Raw genomic sequence first — 19939 nt, 5'->3', positions numbered from 1 at the left:
CAGACAAGTGGCTGTCCAGTCTCTCCTTAAAAACCCCCAGTGATGAAGCACCCACAGCTTCTGAGGCAAGGCACCTTCTTGCCTTTGTTTTCAAAATGGATATGGTCCACAGCTTTTTTAACGTATAGGGCTTGTCCACAAGTAGGATGGTGATCTATCTCCCACTTGACTGAGCCATAACCCATGTTGCACTGCTATTCTGGTGGTCACGGCTCTGGCTGTATACTGCTGGGGAGTCAAAGCCAAATCTGCTACCATTTCCACTGACCTGAGGGTTAAGTGTTTTGGTTTGCTTGGAGCCATTTTAAGTGGTTTTTTAAATCCCACATAGTCACTGCCCTAATAGATAGTGATAGTGCCTCATGTATCCAACTAAGTAAGCTTTGCACTCTGTTGGGAGGGCGAGACCATCCTTGGATGACTGACTGACTTGGAGACCAGACAGGGTTCTAATGGGATTGTCAATGCTAGGATAGCTATCCACTTTTTTTTTTATTGAAAAGTTTTAAAATACAGTTTTCCTTTAAGAATCCCCCCTTCCCCCTCCCTCCTCCCCCCTCCCTACCTCCCCCCCTCCCCCCCTCCCCCCCCCCCCGACTTCCCAGAGCTAAATACAAGGTATATATATAAAAAGCAATCATAAACAATCATATACTAACAATTATAAACTCTAAAATCCATCACTCTCTAGCTTATATAAGATAAAACAAATAATAATAATATTGAATATGTAAAAAAAAAAACTAAGATAATAAAGAAAAAAACAACGAAGGAAGACTTATTCAAATGCTACATAAAACTTCTTAACCCTATACTTGTTCTGGATAAAATCAATCCATTTTCTCCATTCCATAATATAGCGTTCTTGCGAATGATCTTTCAAATAGGCCGAAATCTTCGTCATCTCTGCCAGGTCGGAAACCTTTAAAGTCCACTCCTCTATGGTCGGCAATTCCTCTTTCTTCCAATATTGGCCTATCAAAAGTCTTGCCGCCGTAATTAAATTCAACATCAACTTGGTGTCCACAACTGTGGCATCTGTAATTATTCCCAACAAAAAAAATTGCGGACAAAACTTTATCCTCTGTTTAAAAATCTTCTGCATGTTCCACCAGACTTTTATCCAAAAAGCCTTAACCTTTTTACAAGTCCACCATATGTGAAAATATGTTGCATCTTCATCACCGCACCTCCAACATTTAGGCTGATAACTCGGATACATACTTGCAAGCTTTTTGGGATCTAAATGCCATCTATAAAACATTTTGTAAAAATTCTCTCTTAAATTTTGAGCTTGTGTAAATTTTACGTTCCTCACCCAAATCTTTTCCCACGTGTCCATTGTGATAACTTCCTGAATATTTTGGGCCCATTTTATCATACAATCCTTAACAAGCTCTGTTTCTGAGTCAATCTCTATCAATGCAAGATATATCCGTTTGATATGTGCTGGTCCCTGATTCCTGATTTGCTTTATCAAATTTTCATCAGTCATTGTAAATCCATTTTTCTGGTCTTCTTTCCACCTGGCCCGTAACTGAGTATATTGAAACCAATTTTGAACAACCTTCTCTTCTCGCAAGAGGCTATATGATTTCAAACACCAAACATTTCTTTCCAAACTGAGAATCTCCTTGTACGTAGTCAAATCATGTTTGAAGCCAGCATGTATATTTTCTATTGCGTGTTTTGGAATTGCCCACAATGGTATCTTGCAACTTAACTTATGTCTGTACTTCTTCCAAACTCTCAGCAATGCCTGTCTTAAAATATGCACCCTAAACACGTTGTCTACCTTCTTATCATACAACAAATATGCATGCCAGCCAAACAACAAATCGTGGCCCTCAAGATTTAATAACCTCCCTTGCGTCAAATTAATCCAGTCACTTATTTCTACCAATGCAGCAGCTTCATAATATAATTTAAAATTAGGCAATTTAAGGCCACCTCTCTCACGAGTATCCTGCATAATCTTAAGTTTAACTCGTGGTTTTTTCCCTGCCCACACAAATTTATTGATACCTCGCTGCCATTCCTCCAGATTGGAATCTTTCTTAAGAATCGGTATCATTTGAAATAAAAATAAAAATTTAGGCAGGACATTCATTTTTACTGCTGCAATCCGTCCCAACAAAGACAATTGCAATTTTTTCCAACTCTCCAATTCTTTTTGAATTTTCCCCCATAATTTTTCATAATTATTTTTATATAGCTTTGTATTAGAGGGCGACAAAATCACCCCCAAATATTTAACCCTTTTAACAATCTCAAATCCAGTTAATCCTTCTAAAAGGGCCTTTTGCGATGTTGTCATATTTTTGGCCAAAATTTTTGTTTTTTGTACATTAACCTTAAATCCAGAAACCTTCCCATATTGTGTTATTATCTCCATCAGGTCCACAACCGAGTTCTCTGGCTGGGTCACTGTAACAACCAGATCGTCTGCGAATGCTCTCAATCTGTAGTCCTGATCTCCAATTTGAATCCCCTTAATTTTTTCCGCCCCTTCATGGATTACTGCCTTGTCGTGGCGAAGGGGCTTGCGTAATTCAGTGAAGCTATGAGCTATGCCGTGAAGGGCCACCCAAGACGGAAAGGTCATAGCAGAGAGTTCTGACAAAACGTGATCCACTGGAGAAGGAAATGGCAACCCACTCCAGTATCTTTGCCATGAAAACCCTATGGACAGTACCAAAAGGCAAAACGATATGACGCTGGAAGATGAGCCCCTCAGGTCGGAAGGCGTCCAATATGCTACTGGGGAAGAGCAGAGGGCTAGTACTAGTAGCGCCAGAAAGAATGAAGCGACTGGGCCAAAGCCGAAAGGATGCTCAGCTGTGGATATGTCTGGTGGTGAAAGGAAAGTCCGATGCTGTAAAGATTCTTTCTCCATAGGAACCTGGAATGTAAGATCCATGAATCAAGGAAAGCTGGACGTGGTCAAACAAGAGATGACAAGACTAAACATCGACATCTTAGGTATCAGCGAACTAAAATGGACAGGAATGGGTGAATTTAATTCAGACGACCATCAGGTATACTACTGCGGGCAAGAATCCCTCAGAAGAAATGGAGTAGCCTTCATAGTCAATAAAAAAGTAGGAAAAGCAATACTGGGATACAACCCTCAAAATGACAGAATGATCTCAGTTCGAATCCAAGGCAAACCATTCAATATCACAGTAGTCCAAGTCTATGCCCCAACCACCAGTGCTGAAGAGGATGAAATTGACCGGTTCTATGAAGCCCTACAGCACCTTATAGAACTAACACCCAAAAATGATGTCCTTATCATCATGGGAGATTGGAATGCTAAAGTAGGAAGCCAAAAGATAACTGGAATAACAGGCAAGTTTGGCCTTGGAGTACAAAATGAAGCAGGGCACAGGCTGATAGAATTTTGTCAAGAGAATACGATGGTCATAGCAAACACTCTTTTCCAACAACCCAAGAGACGGCTTTACACATGGACATCACCAGACGGTCAACACAGAAATCAGATTGACTATATGCTCTGCAGCCAAAGATGGAGAAGCTCTATACAGTCAGTAAAAACAAGACCAGGAGCTGACTGTGGCTCAGACCATGAGCTTCTTGTTGCAAAGTTTAGGCTTAAATTAAAGAAAGTAGGGAAAAGCGCTAGGCCAGTCAGGTATGAATTAAATCATATCCCTGTTGAATATACAGTAGAGGTGACAAATAGATTTAAGGAATTAGATCTGATAGACAGAGTGCCTGAAGAACTATGGACAGAGGTTCGCAACATTGTACAACAGGTAGCAACCAAAACCATCCCAAAGAAAAAGAAATGCAAGAAAGCAAAATGGCTGTCTGAGGAAGCTTTGCAAATAGCTGAGGAAAGGAGGGAAGCGAAAGGCAAGGGAGAAAAAGAAAGATACGCCCAATTAAATGCAGAATTCCAAAGAATAGCTAGAAGAGATAAGAATGCCTTCTTAAATGAACAATGCAAAGAAATAGAAAAAAACAATAGAATAGGGAGGACCAGAGATCTTTTCAAGAAAATTGGAGAGATGAAGGGAACGTTTCATGCAAAAATGGGCATGATAAAGGACCAAAATGGCAGGGACCTAACAGAGGCAGAAGAGATTAAGAAGAGGTGGCAAAATTACACAGAAGAACTATACAAGAATGAGCTTAATGTCCCTGATAATCACAATGAGGTGGTCACTGAGCTCGAGCCAGACATCCTAGAATGTGAAGTGAAGTGGGCCTTAGAAAAGCTGAGCAACAACAAAGCTAGTGGAGGTGACAGTATTCCAGCTGAGCTATTCAAAATCTTAAAAGACGATGCAGTAAAAGTGCTTCACTCAATTTGCCAGCAAATTTGGAAAACTCAACAGTGGCCACAGGATTGGAAAAGATCAGTTTACATTCCAATTCCAAAGAAAGGCAGTGCCAAAGAATGTTCAAACTATCGCACCATTGCACTCATTTCTCATGCTAGTAAAGTTATGCTTAAAATTCTACAAGCTAGACTCCAGCAGTATGTGGATCGAGAACTACCAGAAGTACAGGCAGGATTTCGAAGAGGCAGAGGAACTAGAGATCAAATTGCTAACATACGCTGGATCATGGAGAAAGCTAGAGAGTTCCAGAAAAACATCTACTTCTGCTTCATTGACTATGCTAAAGCCTTTGATTGTGTGGATCATAACAAACTCTGGCAAGTCCTTAAAGAGATGGGCATACCAGACCATCTTATTTGTCTCTTGAGAAACCTATATGCAGGCCAAGAAGCAACAGTGAGAACTGGACACGGAACCACTGATTGGTTCAAAATTGGGAAAGGAGTCCGGCAAGGCTGTATACTGTCGCCTTGCCTATTTAACTTATATGCAGAGCACATCATGAGAAAGGCAGGGCTAGATGAATCAAAAGTTGGAATTAAGATTGCCGGAAGAAACATCAACAACCTAAGATATGCAGATGATACCACTCTAATGGCAGAAAGTGAAGAGGAACTAAAGAGCCTCTTGTTGCGAGTGAAGAAGGAGAGTGCAAAACTTGGGTTGAAACTAAACATTAAGAAAACCAAGATCATGGCATCTGGCCCTCTCAATTCCTGGCAAATAGATGGGGAAGAAATGGAGGTAGTGACAGATTTTATTTTCCTGGGCTCCAAGATCACTGCAGATGGGGACTGTAGCCAAGAAATAAAAAGACGCTTGCTCCTGGGGAGGAAAGCCATGGCAAATCTAGACAGCACACTAAAAAGCAGAGACATCACCCTGTCAACAAAAGTGCGTATAGTCAAGGCTATGGTCTTCCCAGTTGCAATGTATGGCAGTGAAAGCTGGACCATAAGAAAGGCTGAGCGCCAAAGAATTGAAGCCTTTGAACTATGGTGCTGGAGAAGACTCCTGCGAGTCCCTTGGACTGCAAGGCGATCAAACCGGTCAGTCCTAGAGGAGATCAACCCTGACTGCTCTTTAGAAGGCCAGATCCTGAAGCTAAAACTCAAATACTTTGGCCATCTAATGAGAAGGAAGGACTCACTGGAGAAGAGCCTAATGCTGGGAAAGATTGAGGGCAATAGAAGAAGGGGACGACAGAGAATGAGGTGGCTGGATGGAGTCACTGAAGCAGTAGGCGTGAGCTTAAATGGACTCCAGAAGATGGTAGAGGACAGGAAGGCCTGGAGGAACATTGTCCATAGGGTCGCGATGGGTCGGACACGACTTCGCAACTAACAACAACAAATTTTTTCCGAATTCCGAATTTTAACCAATAATATCTCTAATGTTAACACAAATAACAAGGGCGATAACGGACACCCTTGCCTTGTGCCCTTCTCAATAATACATGCTTCTGTCAAGCTATTATTAACTATAATTCGGGCAGTTTGTTTTTGATATAATGCCCTAATCGGTTGTAAAAAATTTTCCCCAAAATCCATTTTATCTAAAACTTTCAACAAAAATTTCCAATTCAATTGATCAAAAGCTTTTTCAGAATCTAAAAAAATTAGCACCGCAGCAATCTGGTTGTTCCTTTCCAAAAACTCTAACACATCAACTATATGCCTCACATTATTTTTCATTTGCCTACCACTAATAAACCCTGTTTGATCCCCATGAATCACCTGTTGCAGAACCCTCATCAGTCTATTAGCCAAAACCTTAGCAAATATCTTGTAATCTGTGTTTAAAAGCGATATCGGTCTATAATTTTTAACTTGAGTAACATCTTGGTCTTCCTTCGGAATCAAAGAGATAAAAGCTGTTCTCCAAGACGGTGGCACCTTTCCCCCCCTCTGGATTGTCTGGAACAGTTCCTTTAACGGTTTTATCATTTCTAATTGTAAATTTTTATAATAGGCCGCAGTCAAGCCATCCGTACCTGGTGCTTTATCCACCTTCAATTCCTTAATTGCTATAAAAATTTCTTCTTCTGTGATCAATTGATTAATCCCTTCTTTTTGTACTTGCGTAAGAACCGGGATGCTAGCATTTTCCAAATATATATCAATGTCCTTTTCATTAATTTTCTCCTTAGCATATAATTTAGAATAAAAATCCACAAAAGCGTCCTTGATAAGGTCCTGTTGAAACACAACCCTTCCTTTATGCTCAATCTTGTCTATATTAGAAGCCCTTTGTTTTTTCCTCAATCTATAAGCTAACCATCTGCCTGGTTTGTTAGCGTTACAAAAAGTGTTATGCCTGGCAAACCGCAGATTGGTTGCCACTTGGTCAGCCATTAATTTATCAAATTGTCCTCTTAACAATTTAATAGCCTCCTTAGTCTTCACATCCTCTGAATTCAAAATCAATGCCTTTTCTTTTTCCTTTATTTCATTCTCCAGTTCTTTCCTCCTAGCTTCCACAGCACGTCTATGTTTGTTGTTCATATATATCAACACCCCTCTCATGTATGCCTTGCTAGCATCCCACACCATGTCCATAGAAGTACCTTTGTTCATATTAGTTTCAAAAAAATCCTTCATCCGCTGTTTGCATTCTTCCACATTTCTCTGATTTCTAAACAAATTCTCATTTACGCGCCACGAGCGCCTGTCTCTTTTCTCCTTATCAATCTCTAACCACACTGGACTATGATCAGAGATAGTTCTTGCACAAATCTTCACCTTTTTAGTCCTCAAAAAAAAGTCATTAGTCACCAAAATAAAATCAATCCTCGAAAAAGATTTATGTCTATCAGAATAAAAAGTATAATCCTTTTCCTGCAGGTGTCTCTCGCGCCAGATATCTCGCAATTCCAAGTCATCCTTCATTTCAAAAAAAGATTTAGGCAGTCTAGCATGACTTGGAATGCGCTTAAAAGCTCCAGCCTTATCCATCTGTACATCCATAACACCATTCCAGTCCCCCATAAAAATAAAAGATTTATAATCCAACTGGGTAAGCTTTGTATAAAGTAAACTAAAAAAGTCAGCCTGTTGTTGTTGTTGATTAGGGGCATACAGTCCAACTAGAAGCGTCTTTTTGCCTTCTAACAACAAGTCTATCAATACGTATCTTCCATGCTTATCTGCTTCAATTAAATCCGCTGTTATGGCACTTTTAATATAAACAACCACTCCATTTTTCTTATTCATTGCAGAGGCAATAAAATGCGTACCCAGTCTTGAGTTCAATAAAAACTTTTGGTCCATAGCCCTAATATGCGTTTCTTGCAAACATATAACATCTATCTTAAATTGTTTTAAATATTGAAAAACCTTCTTTCTCTTCTGTGGTGAATTTAGTCCATTAACGTTCCAAGTCAAAAATTTAGTTGCCATGCATATCCTCCCAAAGCTCTTGAAGCACTGCTTTGATAGGACTATCTTCTTTAGGCCGTGCTCCTCCCACTGCTTGGCTATGAGTACATTGTGAAGATTCTGAAGACTTTTGCTGATCTTGTTCTTTTATTTTCTTTGCTCTTTTTAAAGCAGCACGCGTTACCCTTTGCTCTCTAGGATCATCCAAAGAGGTTGTAGCTTGACCTCCTCCAGCACCATTTTCCTCAGTTTCATCCTCTTGATGTTCTCCTTCTCCTTCTCCCGATCCCTTTGCAGCTTCCAGAAGTGTTAATGGGGTTGCTTTTAAAACAGTATTGTAGAAATCACGCGCTTGCTTCACAGTAATCAACCGGTACCTTTTGCCTTCATACATCACCATCAGCCCGTCTGGAATCTCCCATCTGAACCTTATATCTCGTTGCTTAAGCTCTTGCACAAGAAATGTAAAATCCTTCCTTCTCCTCAAAATCTTTGGAGGGATCTCTTTTAAAACCAAAACTTCTTGATCAGCAATCACAACTTTAGCATCATAGGCAGCTTGTATAACTTCATCTCTGATTTCTCTTTTTGTGAAGTAAACCACCACATCTCTAGGCAACTTTCTCTGTCTGGCAATCCATGAGTTTACACGGAACACTTTATCCATAGCTGCTCTTATTTCAGATGCTGGCTGATTCAATACCACTTCAAAAGCCTCAGAAACCAGCTGCTTTAAATCTTCCTTAATGTTCTCTTTTAAGCCTCTGATTCTAACAGCAAACTGCATCTGGTAATATTGGGCAAGGCTTAACTCCCTTTCCATTTTGTCTCTTAAATTTTCATTCTCCCGTACTTTAACTTCTAATATTTCATTCTTTTGAGTCAAATCATCCAATTTTTCATCTAAATCTTCCACACATTCCGCCACTTTATGCACTGAAGACAAAATGTCTACCTTCATAACGCTGAGCTTCTGTTCCATCCTCTCTTCCATTCTCTCCTCCAGTTTCTCCAATTTCTCCTCCATCTGTGCAAATTTATCAGCCATTGATTGATTAATTGATTCCAAAAGTTTATCCAGAGCATCTCGTAAGTCCTTCGGTGTCAATACATCAGGAGGATGCAACGCCTGTAATGATGATTGTTGCACCGGAGAAGATCCACCACTCCGAAGAGTTTTAGGGGGAGGTTTAGCCGCCATCTTTTACTTTTCAATTGTGACGCACTTTCACTAAAAGTTTAAAAAGTCCATCAAGCTCGAGAGTATAATAAAATAATCCTCTTCACCTTTTCCTCTTGTACCGCTCTGCCTGCTCCTTTAATCCATAGTCCTTTCTTCAGGCAGGGGTGGTCGCAGACGCCTGGCTCTGCTCCAAGAAGTCCGGAGCAGAGACGCCAGCCAGCTGGGAGCAACCCAGGCTTCGGGGGAGTTCAATCCTTCAGCCGCCCAAGCTCCAAGCTCAGGCGGCCCCGGAGAACTCTACCCCTACCTGGGGCCTCACCCCCTCCTCTTCTCCCGAGGAGGGGGCTTCAAATTCGCCCGAACAGCTGATCGGCGCTGTTTCGGGCGAAAAAACAACAGCTGAGCCGCGGGCAGCCCGGGAAGGCTGTCTCCGTCGCCGCGGAGCCACCGGAAGTCCTAGGATAGCTATCCACTTATTCCCAAATAGAAATGGGTTCATCATCATCATCATCATCAAGAAATTTCAGATCCAGTTTAGACAACAGGTGCTACTAGTAAGTGTTTGCGGAATCCATGTTTAAGGTTCTTGTTGGGTTTTTGATTTCCACGTTGGAGGAATCCAAGTTTTTTATTTTATTTTTTTATTTTAATTCCATTTATATCCCGCCCTTCTCCAAAGACTCAGGGCGGCTTACAAGCTTAGCAGTAGCCTTCATTCTATGTATATGCCTGCTTATTAGGGCTTTCACACACACCCCAAGCGGCATTATTACAAAGTCAGCTTAATTGCCCCCAACAATCTGGGTCCTCATTTGAACAGTTTATGGAAGTGATGTGCCTGAATGCTGACTCCACCCTCATCATATAACTGTCCGTTTTACCTGGCTGTTCCTTTTGACCTGGAGGTAGGGACAGTGCACTTCGTCTGAATAAGAAGCCTGGCCTTCCCTGGGTCTCCTAGTAGGGATGCTTGAAGTTCACTGAGTTCAGTAGAGAGAACTGTCTGCTGACCTCATTCACCCTTTACTCACCTGAGGGCAGAAGTGGGGAGTTGCACCCACCCAGACCCTCCCAGCACGGTGAAAAGCTGCTTTCTACTAATCTGTCTGGCCAGCTGACCAGGAACAAAGGAGATGATCTGTCTGTCCCTACATGGCACCCCTGCATATCTGCACAGTTTGGGGGCTTCTTCTCCTCCTCTTTGCCTAAAGGTACCCCCTTTTTTCCTGTCATTTTTTAAAAAAACACATGACCTATAATGAGAAAAAGTTCTTCCTTTTCTGCAGAAGTAAGAGGAAGGCTGAAAAGGAGGGGTTAGTCTCCTCTGGATGACAAGTTTGAGCCCTACATTCTGGCCTAGAAAACAAATTAATTTTCAAGCAAATCAACCCAAAGTTTTTTACGAGGCACAAATGACCAAGTTCAAATTATTACACTTTGGACACATTGTGTGAAGACCTAGATCTCTGGAGTAGTCTATAATGCTTGGAAAGGTGGAAGGAATATAGAGAAGAGGACAACCACCATGTGTACATCATAGGAAGACCTAAAGGATCGGGTGGTGGACAGATCCTCTTGGAGAGAAGCTCTGAATGTGGTAAGAACTGACACAATGGCCCATAATCAATCAGCCAATCAATGAAGTCATAAACGTTGGAGTTTACTCTTGCTCCTGTTTAAGGCTCTGTATTCAAACACCCAGTGTGCATTGGTGTAAATGGTTCTCTAGCTCAAAGTACACTACTCTAATAAAGATATTAGACAGGGTAGTGTTCTAGCCTCAATGCTTTTAAATCTCTCTGACAACAACATCCCAACATCCCAACATCCCTATATGCTCTAGACACTCAAATGTCAAAGATGCATGATAAATTTATTAATATACTCTTATATGCTGACAGTACGGTTCTGATGGCAGATTCCCAAGTAGTCCCGAGAAGAATGCTGCAAAAGCTAAAAAACCTACTGTGTACTCTTTAAACATCACTAAAAGAAAAGTGGTGGTATTCAGCAAAAATAAAAGTGTGACATATAACTGGCTGCTGGATGAGAAACATCTTGGATAAGTAAATTCTTTCACCTATTTAGGAATAGTCTTTACCCAATACAGATAAGGCACCTTTGGGACAACCATGTCCTTGGATGGATGACTGAGAATCTCCATAGATATTTCTTTTGCTACCTGTGTCAGCCCTCACTGAGTTTTTTTTAACAAATGATTTGTCCATGCCTCTGTGTTGGGTAAATGACTGCAAAAAATACAAATCCTCCATTCCGTCCGAGTGAAAAGTCATGTAACTTTGAACGAGTATTAAGTGAATGCTCGTTACTCAGGGGTTACCTGTACTAAACTTATTTTACAGCATGGGGTTTCCATCCAATGCTATCTCAACCCTCCCATGCAGAATCCTAGTTATCAATTTCTAAACAGACATGGAGTTATTGGCAAGAAAAATGTTCTTTAAATTGGTTGGCTAAAAACAAAACCACTTTCCAAACCAAAAAAACACCAGTCATTAAGTTTGACACAAGACCTAAGAAGAGCAAGATTTGAGTTGTTGGATTCCATGGCCAAATACGAGCATTTCCATTCCTTGTGATATCATGAGAAGATAAGTATATCTGTTGCCCCACATTTATTCATCAACTATATGCCTTTTTAGGCTTAGTTGTTTTAAAATTCCTACTTGAAACGACGGCCCACTGGGACCTGAATTGTAGACAGCCCCATTTCCTCCTGGGCTCTAATGTAGACATCGTGAGCAGATCTGCTAAGTTTACAGACAAGGCAGTTCAGCCAAGAACTCTTATAATGAACAGACCAGAGTATATACTTTTTTTTAGGTCTTAATATTTTACTCATACATTGCCCGGAGGCCTCTGTGAGAGAGATGGGCGGTTATTAAATGTGATAAATAAAATAAAAATAAAACTGATCGGGGTATCATGTAAAAGTGATAAGTTGCTTTGTAGAGTGAGATGGACAGCATTTAAATTATATTAAATCAAACTACTATGCTTGAATGATTTAATTTAATAATTTAATATTTGCATTTGTATACCGCCCTTTCCCTGAGGACTCAGGGCGGTTTACAGGGAATTAAAATCAAAACATACAAAAGTTAAAACCAATTTAAAAAGCATTAAATTCACCCTGTACATTAAAACCCCAGTTAAAATTTTCCCCTCAGCCTGGGCCCGAGAGCTCAAAGAGCCAGGTCTTCAGGCCCCGGCGGAATGATCGGAGGTCGGGAGCAGTCCTCAGCTCTACTGGCAGCTGGTTCCAGAGGGCAGGCGCTCCCACTGAGAAGGCCCTATCCCTGGGTGTCACCCGCCGGCAATCTCTCACCGGCGGAACCCTGAGCAGACCCTCCCTGTGGGAGCGCACTGGGCGAAGGGCGTTTGATGCCGGCAGCAGGTGTTCCCTCAAATAACCCGGACCCAGGCCATATAGGGCTTTATAGGTGATAACCAGCACCTTGAATTTCACCCGGAGGGCAACCGGAAGCCAATGCAGCTCGCGGAGTAGAGGTGTTACATGGGAGTATCGGGAAACCCCCATTACAACTCGCGCGGCCGCATTCTGCACCAGTTGAAGCCTCCGAGTGGTCTTCAAGGGCAGCCCCATGTAGAGAGCGTTACAGTAGTCCAAACGGGAGGTCACAAGCGCATGAGTGACTGTGCGTAGGGCGTCTCGGTCCAGATAGGGACGCAACTGGCGCACCAGGCGAACCTGTGCAAAAGCCCCCCTGGTCACGGCTCCTATGTGATCTTCAAAATTGAGCCGTGAATCCAGGAGGACGCCCAAGTTGCGAGCCCTATCAACGGGGGGTAACACCTCACCCCCCATCATTAGAGGTGGAATAACTTGGTTAACCCGAGACGCCGATATGCACAGCCACTCAGTCTTGGCGGGATTGAGACGAAGCCTGTTTCTCCCCATCCAGACCTGGACCGCCTCCAGGCACCGGGACATCACGGAGAGGGCATCACTGGGTTGGTTCGGGGTGGAAAGAAAAAGTTGGGTATCATCAGCATACTGGTGATACCCCACCCCAAAACCACGAATGATCTCGCCCAGCGGCTTCATGTAGATGTTGAACAGGAGGGGCGAGAGAACCGACCCCTGAGGGACTCCACAAATGAGAGACCTCGGGGCGGATCTCTGCCCTCCTGTCAACACCGACTGCGAGCGGCCCTGGAGGTAGGAGGAGAACCACCGTAAGACGGTGCCTCCCACTCCCAACCCCCTGAGACGCCGCAGCAGGATACCATGGTCGATGGTATCGAAAGCCGCTGAGAGATCTAATAGGACCAGGACAGAGGAGCAACCCCTGTCCCTAGCCCTCCAGAGATCATTCACCAGCGCGACCAATGCCGTCTCCGTGCTGTGTCCGGGCCTGAAGCCCGATTGGTACGGGTCCAGATAATCAGTTTCCTCCAGGAACAGAGGGAGCTGATGCGCCACCACACTCTCAACAACCTTCGCCAGGAAGCGAAGGTTGGAGACTGGACGATAGTTGTTTAAAACAGCCGGGTCCAAAGCAGGCTTCTTGAGGAGGGGTCTCACCACCGCCTCCTTCAAGGCGGCAGGGAAGACACCCTCCTTCAAAGAAGCAGTTATCACTGCATGGAACCAGCCTCGTGTTCCCTCCCGAGCCGCATAAGCTAGCCAGGAGGGGCACGGATCCAACAAACAGGTGGTGGAGCTCAGTCTCCCCATGATCCTGTCCACATCATCAGGGGAAACAGGGTCGAACTCAGTCCAGATAACGTGCTCAAGACCGCCTGATTCCTCCACATCAGACTCTGCCCAGTCAGAGTCCAAGCCGGTCCGGATCTGAGCGATTTTGTCCGTCAGATGATGACTAAACTCCTCGGCTCGTCCCTGCAAGGGAATGATGATTCTTTGTGTTTAGCACATATTTTATCATTGTATTTTGTTTTACCTATTTTAACTTTTTCTTTTACCTATTTTAACTTGGTAGCCTAACTTGAATTTAATTTTAATTTTAATTTTTATTTTAACTGGTCATAAAACTAATCAATCAATAAATTGTCTGCCTAGCTACCTGCCTATCTTCCCTGTAAAACGTCCTCTTCAGTACATCAAGAATAGCAATTTTAGAACATTTCAGTTCTTCCCCAAAGTATCTAATCTCTGTGAATTTAACAAAAACAACACTGAAGAAGAGCAGCAACTGCACAATACTGTGTTATTTTTAGATTTCCCAGGCTTCTTTAGCAGCTCTGGAGTCTTTGCTTATTTTTTTCTTAGAAATTGAAGGAATGTGTCACTCTTTCCCTGAATTTATCTGGTGCGTTTCAGATAAAAGAGCCAGATTGCAATTTTTATTACAAGTTGGATTAAAATGAGCTTTAAGAATAAATTGACAAATGCTTCAATTTTCACCTTTAAATAAGTCACAATAAAAAGTAATTGCTTCTTCACAATCTTTTCTTAAAAAAAAAAAGCTTCCATGAAAGCTTCCAGGAACAAGTAACATGCTAAAGGACCAGCTCTTCAGTTCTGGCCAGCTTTGCAATTCTACATTTCAGGGAAATAGCCTCAATATACATTCAGCAGACGGGACTTGCTGGGAGTAGGGGGAGGAGGAGTGGCGTTACACGAAAGCCAATGGCCTTACCTGAAGCTGCCGTAAACAATGAGAAGAATGGAAATTAGGAACGTAGATACTTGACTAGAGTCCACAAGGGAGTAAGCCCTGGAAGGCAAGAGAGACACAGCGTATTACAACAACGAACCAGTCCAATTTAAAATTTGATCATTCCAAAATTGGGCACAAGGTTTATCTAAAATTCAGGATAAGCCTAAAAGCACCTGTTGCAATGTCTAACTTGTCTATTTGCTCACCCACTCAACATTCACCCGTTTACAGGACCCCATGACCCCAAAGGAGAACCAAGCACACGATTGCTGGAACAGACGGGCTACAAGGATGATCACATTCCAGGAAAACGGCGGGGGGGGGGGGTCCAAAGGCTTCACCTTGAGGAGACTGGAGGAGTGGAGGGGATAGGAGAGATGTCTCAAATACCTTAAAGGCTGCCGTGGAGAAGAAAGTCAAGATCTATTTGCTACCTTTCCAGATACAGAGACAAAGAAAGGAGAGATTCATTAAGTGTTGGGGAAAAATAATTCTACCATAAGAACTGGCCCACACTTGGACTCCCTCTTTTTTTTGTCTGTTGAAGCAGAGGCTCAACACTGCAGATGCCATCATTTGAAATCCTACACCAAATACAAAGCTACAAAAGTGACCTAAATGGCCTTTTTCCAGCTTCATGATTCAGAATATAAATTGGGTCACAATACAGAGGATTTGTGCAATCGGCTTCAGGTTGAACTTCACAGCACAGCCTCTTCAATCATAAAAGGAAATTGTCCATTTCCGGCTGAAAAGCCCAAGGAAGTAAAACACCAGAGACAAGGGTGATCTCTAATGTAAACTTTATTAGGCATAGCATACCGGCAAGATAGAAGAAAAACTAGCTCTGGCAATATGGCGGGAAAGAGATAATTAAAAGTCCAATTAATCTCCCAGCAATTGTTATGAGAAGAAAACTTCGGTTCGCCAAAACATCTCCTCAGCGGCTTCGGCTCTCACACTGATAGGGAGCACCTGTGGATCCCAAATGCTTCCCTCCCCCCCTTGCAACTGTAGGCAAGCTAAAGCAATATGGCAGTCCTAATAACAATAAATCTTTGTAGCTTGACAGAAATAGTGCTGAAAAATTTAACTCCTCCTTGTGCCAGATAATATTTTTGTTTGGCTCTTCAACTTAATATCACCAGGGTGATTCTCATTAACTCATTAAAGCACAATATTTGCTAAGAAAATGTAGAACGACAAGAATGACAAGACCCCCACCCTTTAGTAGCTGGTCGACCTATGCCAAGGGTAAGCAACCTTGGCTGTTTTTCGTGGACTTCAACTCCCAAAATTCTGGGAGTTGAAGTCCACGAGTCATAAAAGAGCCAAGGTTGCCTACCCCTGCCTGACCTATGCAATGGGACGCAACCCAAAGTCTCTTCTTTCTACAGAAATGCTCCAAGCCAGTGTTTCTCAAACTTGTAACTTTAACAGGGGCAGACTTCAGCTCCCAGAATTCCCCAGCCAGCTAGTCCAACCTGAGGACCCAGATTGTTGGGGGCAATAAGCTGACTTTGTAATAATGCCGCTTGGGGGTGTGTGTGAAAGCCCTAATAAGCAGGCATATACATAGAATGAAGGCTACTGCTAAGCTTGTAAGCCGCCCTGAGTCTTCGGAGAAGGGCGGGATATAAATGGAATAAAAATAAAAAATAAAAATAAAACCTATTTTAAGCTCTATGCCCGTGGTGGCGAACCTATACCACAGGTGGCACGCAGAGCCCTCTCTGTGGGCACGCGCGCCGTCACCCCAGCCCTAGGCCTTCAGCTGGGTTTTATAAAACCTTTTTGCTTTAGGCCTTCGCTGCCGTGTGCAGGAAAAAAAAGATTCAATCAATCAATCAATTTCAACTTCTCGCTGGGAAAAAAAAGATCTCGCAAAGTTGGAATTGACTGATTGAACTTTTTAGTCCCACCCAGTCTGCTGTTACCACCGAAGCCATGCCTACCCAATGGGCCACACCCACCCAATGGGACATGCCCAGCCAATAGGCCACACCCACCCGGCACCTGACGATACATAAGTGGGTTTTGGGTTGCAGTTTGGGCACTCGGTCTCCAAAAGGTTCGCCACCACTGCTCTATGCGATGTTGTCAATTGCTAGGCAGGTCAAGGAATGGGTGTAAGTACCATTCACTCAGTGCTGTTATTAACTTTGAATGGCCGCTGAATGATCGTATCATGAAGACCATGAACTCTGCAGGTGCCACACGCTATATAAATGAAGATCGTCACTAGAATTTAATATTTTGCACTCCTTAGCCGCCCACCTCTCCCTCAGAGAGAATACACGCCATCCATTAATGGCCTGTGTGACTAGAGTAAGTCTCCTATCCCCAGCAGATTCCACGATGTCGCCAGATTCCCTTGCGGCTGCCGCTGCCTTCTTCATTATAGGCTCTTCGGAGAGCGGCAAAGTTTTGTGTATGCTGTGTTAACAATGATGATGTGCTGCATTGTTTTCATTTTCCTAGAATGCTTTCTGGCATATTGAAGCAAGGGGATGGAAAGAACAAGGGGATGGGGGAAACACAGGCGGGACACGCACGCAGGGATGGGAGCAACAGAGGGAGAAAGGCACGGAGTCCTCAGCTCAGGACCACCGATTCAGTGACTGCAGGAAGTTACGACAGCGCTGCCCGAAGGGGCTTGCAACTCAAGCTCGAAATTAGGGCTGTTACAGCACCACTGCTGTCACACGATCAAAACCAGGCCCGCACACATGGAACAACCACAGCTTTCGAGAGGACTCGAGTGTTTTCGCTTTCATTCTAACCCTAATCCTAACCCTCGACAATGCTTGCTGACTCATATAATGAATATTCATGAAATCAATATTAAAACATAATTGTTATAAAACTTTTAAGCTAAAGTAATAATGTGGAAAATATATCTTTCAACCCCTCTCTTCGTGGGAGAGCCCAGATTTTAGTTTCAGCAGGGATTTTTTTTTTAATGATATGAGCTCTGATCCAGAATAAGATGAATTAGCTAAGTGGCATCATAGTGGCATCACCACTATGGTTACAAATACAATGCAAACTAATAAAGTACAAATGCATGCATCAATCAAGAGTCATAAAATTAGCAGCAAGGAAAGAAAAAAGGGGAAAAATATGTTATACAGACAAGTCCCAAAACTTTGATCAGATACAAGCCACCCTCTCTGCCTCCCCCCCCCCCCCCGCCCAGAAAAGGCTGATCAAACACTGACACATACCAGTGTGAAGGTTGAGTCATGGCAACTGAACTTATTTTTCTTCTTAGCTTGAGACTTTGGCTAGTCAGCTTCAGGTTTCCTCCCCAATCATCATGTTTCAATGCACTTTGGGGAAGAAACCCCTGAGGTTGGTTGGTGCGTGAGTTGTTAGTACATCTAAGGACTCTCTGCCTAAGTAGCTCTGACTGATGAGGCTCCTGCTTGGATTAGCAACGTCTCAAACTAAGAAGAAAAATAAGTCCAGGCTCAACCTTCAGACAACTTTACCTGGCTGACTGACAATCTTCATCAAGATATCCCCAACCTGTTTCTGCAGATCAACTATTCTTTCCTGTATTGCACACAAAGCCTTTTTGCCAGTTCTATTCCTGAAAAACCCACAGCTAAATCTCTTTATAAATTCCAAGCGTGTTGTCCTTCCCATCACTTAATAGGAATCCCGCTTTCCACTTCTCACACTACGTGCTCGTGGCAGTTGCTTATTTACATTTTCAGCCTTCCAGCCCTGTGAAGCTCTTGCTTAGAAGGGTCTCACCAACTAGACAAGATGTTGCTGTGCAGATGAGGCAGTAGAAGAGTTTGTGCTGGTTTAATCAGATTTTCCCAAGCTCACAACATCCAGCTGGGTGGGAACTTAATTCCCATCAAACTCATCCACTGTTCCAACTACGGATAAAGTTGCATTTCAATGTATTTAATGAGCGCCCGTTGGGCAAGGTTGTTTCGCATTGCAGAGCATATTTGAATGCTTAGTTGGGCCTGCAGAAAACTGATGGATTCCATGCCAAGAATAAAAACAGACCATAAAAGTCTCACATCAAAAGGGCATAATTCTTTTAAAGTATCTGCTCAATAACAGAGGAAATGTACACAGATCATTTTATGGGAGAAGTTTAAAATGGTATATGCAGCCCACTCTGCTGATCCAGCAGAGGGCTGATTTTTGGGGGGGTTACTTAAATGTTTTTTGGTGAGGAGGGTGAAATGAATTAGGATGAAATACACTTGCATATCTTTACATACACACAGAGAGAGAAAGGGGGGGTGGAAAGGACGGGGAGAGAGAAGAGAGAGAGACACACACAGAAAAAGAGACAGAGAAAAAGAGGGGGGGAGGGAGGATGAGCTGGAAGCCACAAAGAAAATGTTTGTATTGAGAGATAGCTAAATAGTAAGTTATCTGGGTAATAAATCTGTGGGAAATTAATTTGAAGAACAATTCATTTGAGATAAATTAATTTCCAAATGATTTGGGGAAATTAATGGTTTGTTTGCTGTGAAATGAACACTCAGTTGGAGGAGGTAACCAGTTTCAAAGCAGTGAAGTGATCCTGGAATGAGTCAGACTTGCAAACTTTTGTTGCAGAGTTTGACTTTTATGAGGTGAGCATTTTTTATTACAAGTGTCATGCAGCTTAGTACTGTCTTTTGCTCGGTTTCCCTTGTGTGAAAAAGTTTATTTGCCTCAATTAATGTTTATTACTGCTGCAGGTTTTGTTCACACCACCCATTCTTACAATACAATGTAAAAAATTAATGGTGCTTGGAATTCTAGAATAATGTCAAACCATTTGTTAAACGTTAAGTAAATCTGCACTTTATGTTTCAAAATAAATTTGTTTCTTAACCCAAAGAAAGATGTGTTTAAAATATTGTAATTATTTTCAGCCGGTATCATAATTTGCTCTCTGTGCAGTACTGATTTCTCAATCTAGTTTCAAGTGGAACTGCTCAAACTGAATTCTAGCGATCCTTCCTTCTGAAGCAGCCTGCATTCTTCTGCACCGTGAAAAGTGTAACACAGATCAGAAGTCCGAAGTTTATTTTTGTACTTTAGGGCCTGCCCTAATGGATCAGACAGTTGAAAGGGACAGTGGGACTTCAGACTAGCAAGATTCTGTTAATGTACTCTTACAATAACATAAAATTGGCTCATCTAGCCTTGTTTCCTGCTGGTTTACCTGGGAGGGCCTAGAGCAGATGAAAAGGTGGCATAACTCATTTTTATCTGTCTGCAGCCCGGAGGCATTAAGAAACGGCCAAATTCCTGGAAACAGGCAGCAAAGCGATTGCCCTGATCCTGGGCTGCATATGATGATAACTTTATTGTCAC

The 19939-nt window shown here is 42.6% G+C and overlaps 1 protein-coding gene across 1 annotated transcript in view; it reads right to left on the bottom strand.

The window, feature by feature from the left end:
• Positions 1 to 19939, bottom strand: part of SPPL3 (signal peptide peptidase like 3) — a 111019-nt gene that overhangs the window by 37522 nt on the left and 53558 nt on the right. Inside the window, exon 2 of the mRNA XM_081339141.1 lies at positions 14579 to 14656. Coding sequence (XP_081195267.1) covers positions 14579 to 14656 — 78 coding nt within the window. The remainder of the gene's footprint in view (positions 1 to 14578; positions 14657 to 19939) is intronic.

This window comes from Vipera berus (genome assembly GCF_964194415.1).
Source record: "Vipera berus genome assembly, chromosome: 14".
NCBI classification, from domain to species: domain Eukaryota; kingdom Metazoa; phylum Chordata; class Lepidosauria; order Squamata; family Viperidae; genus Vipera; species Vipera berus.
The sequence above is the reverse complement of the archived record's forward strand: the minus strand, read 5'-3'. Positions and strand labels throughout refer to the sequence as shown.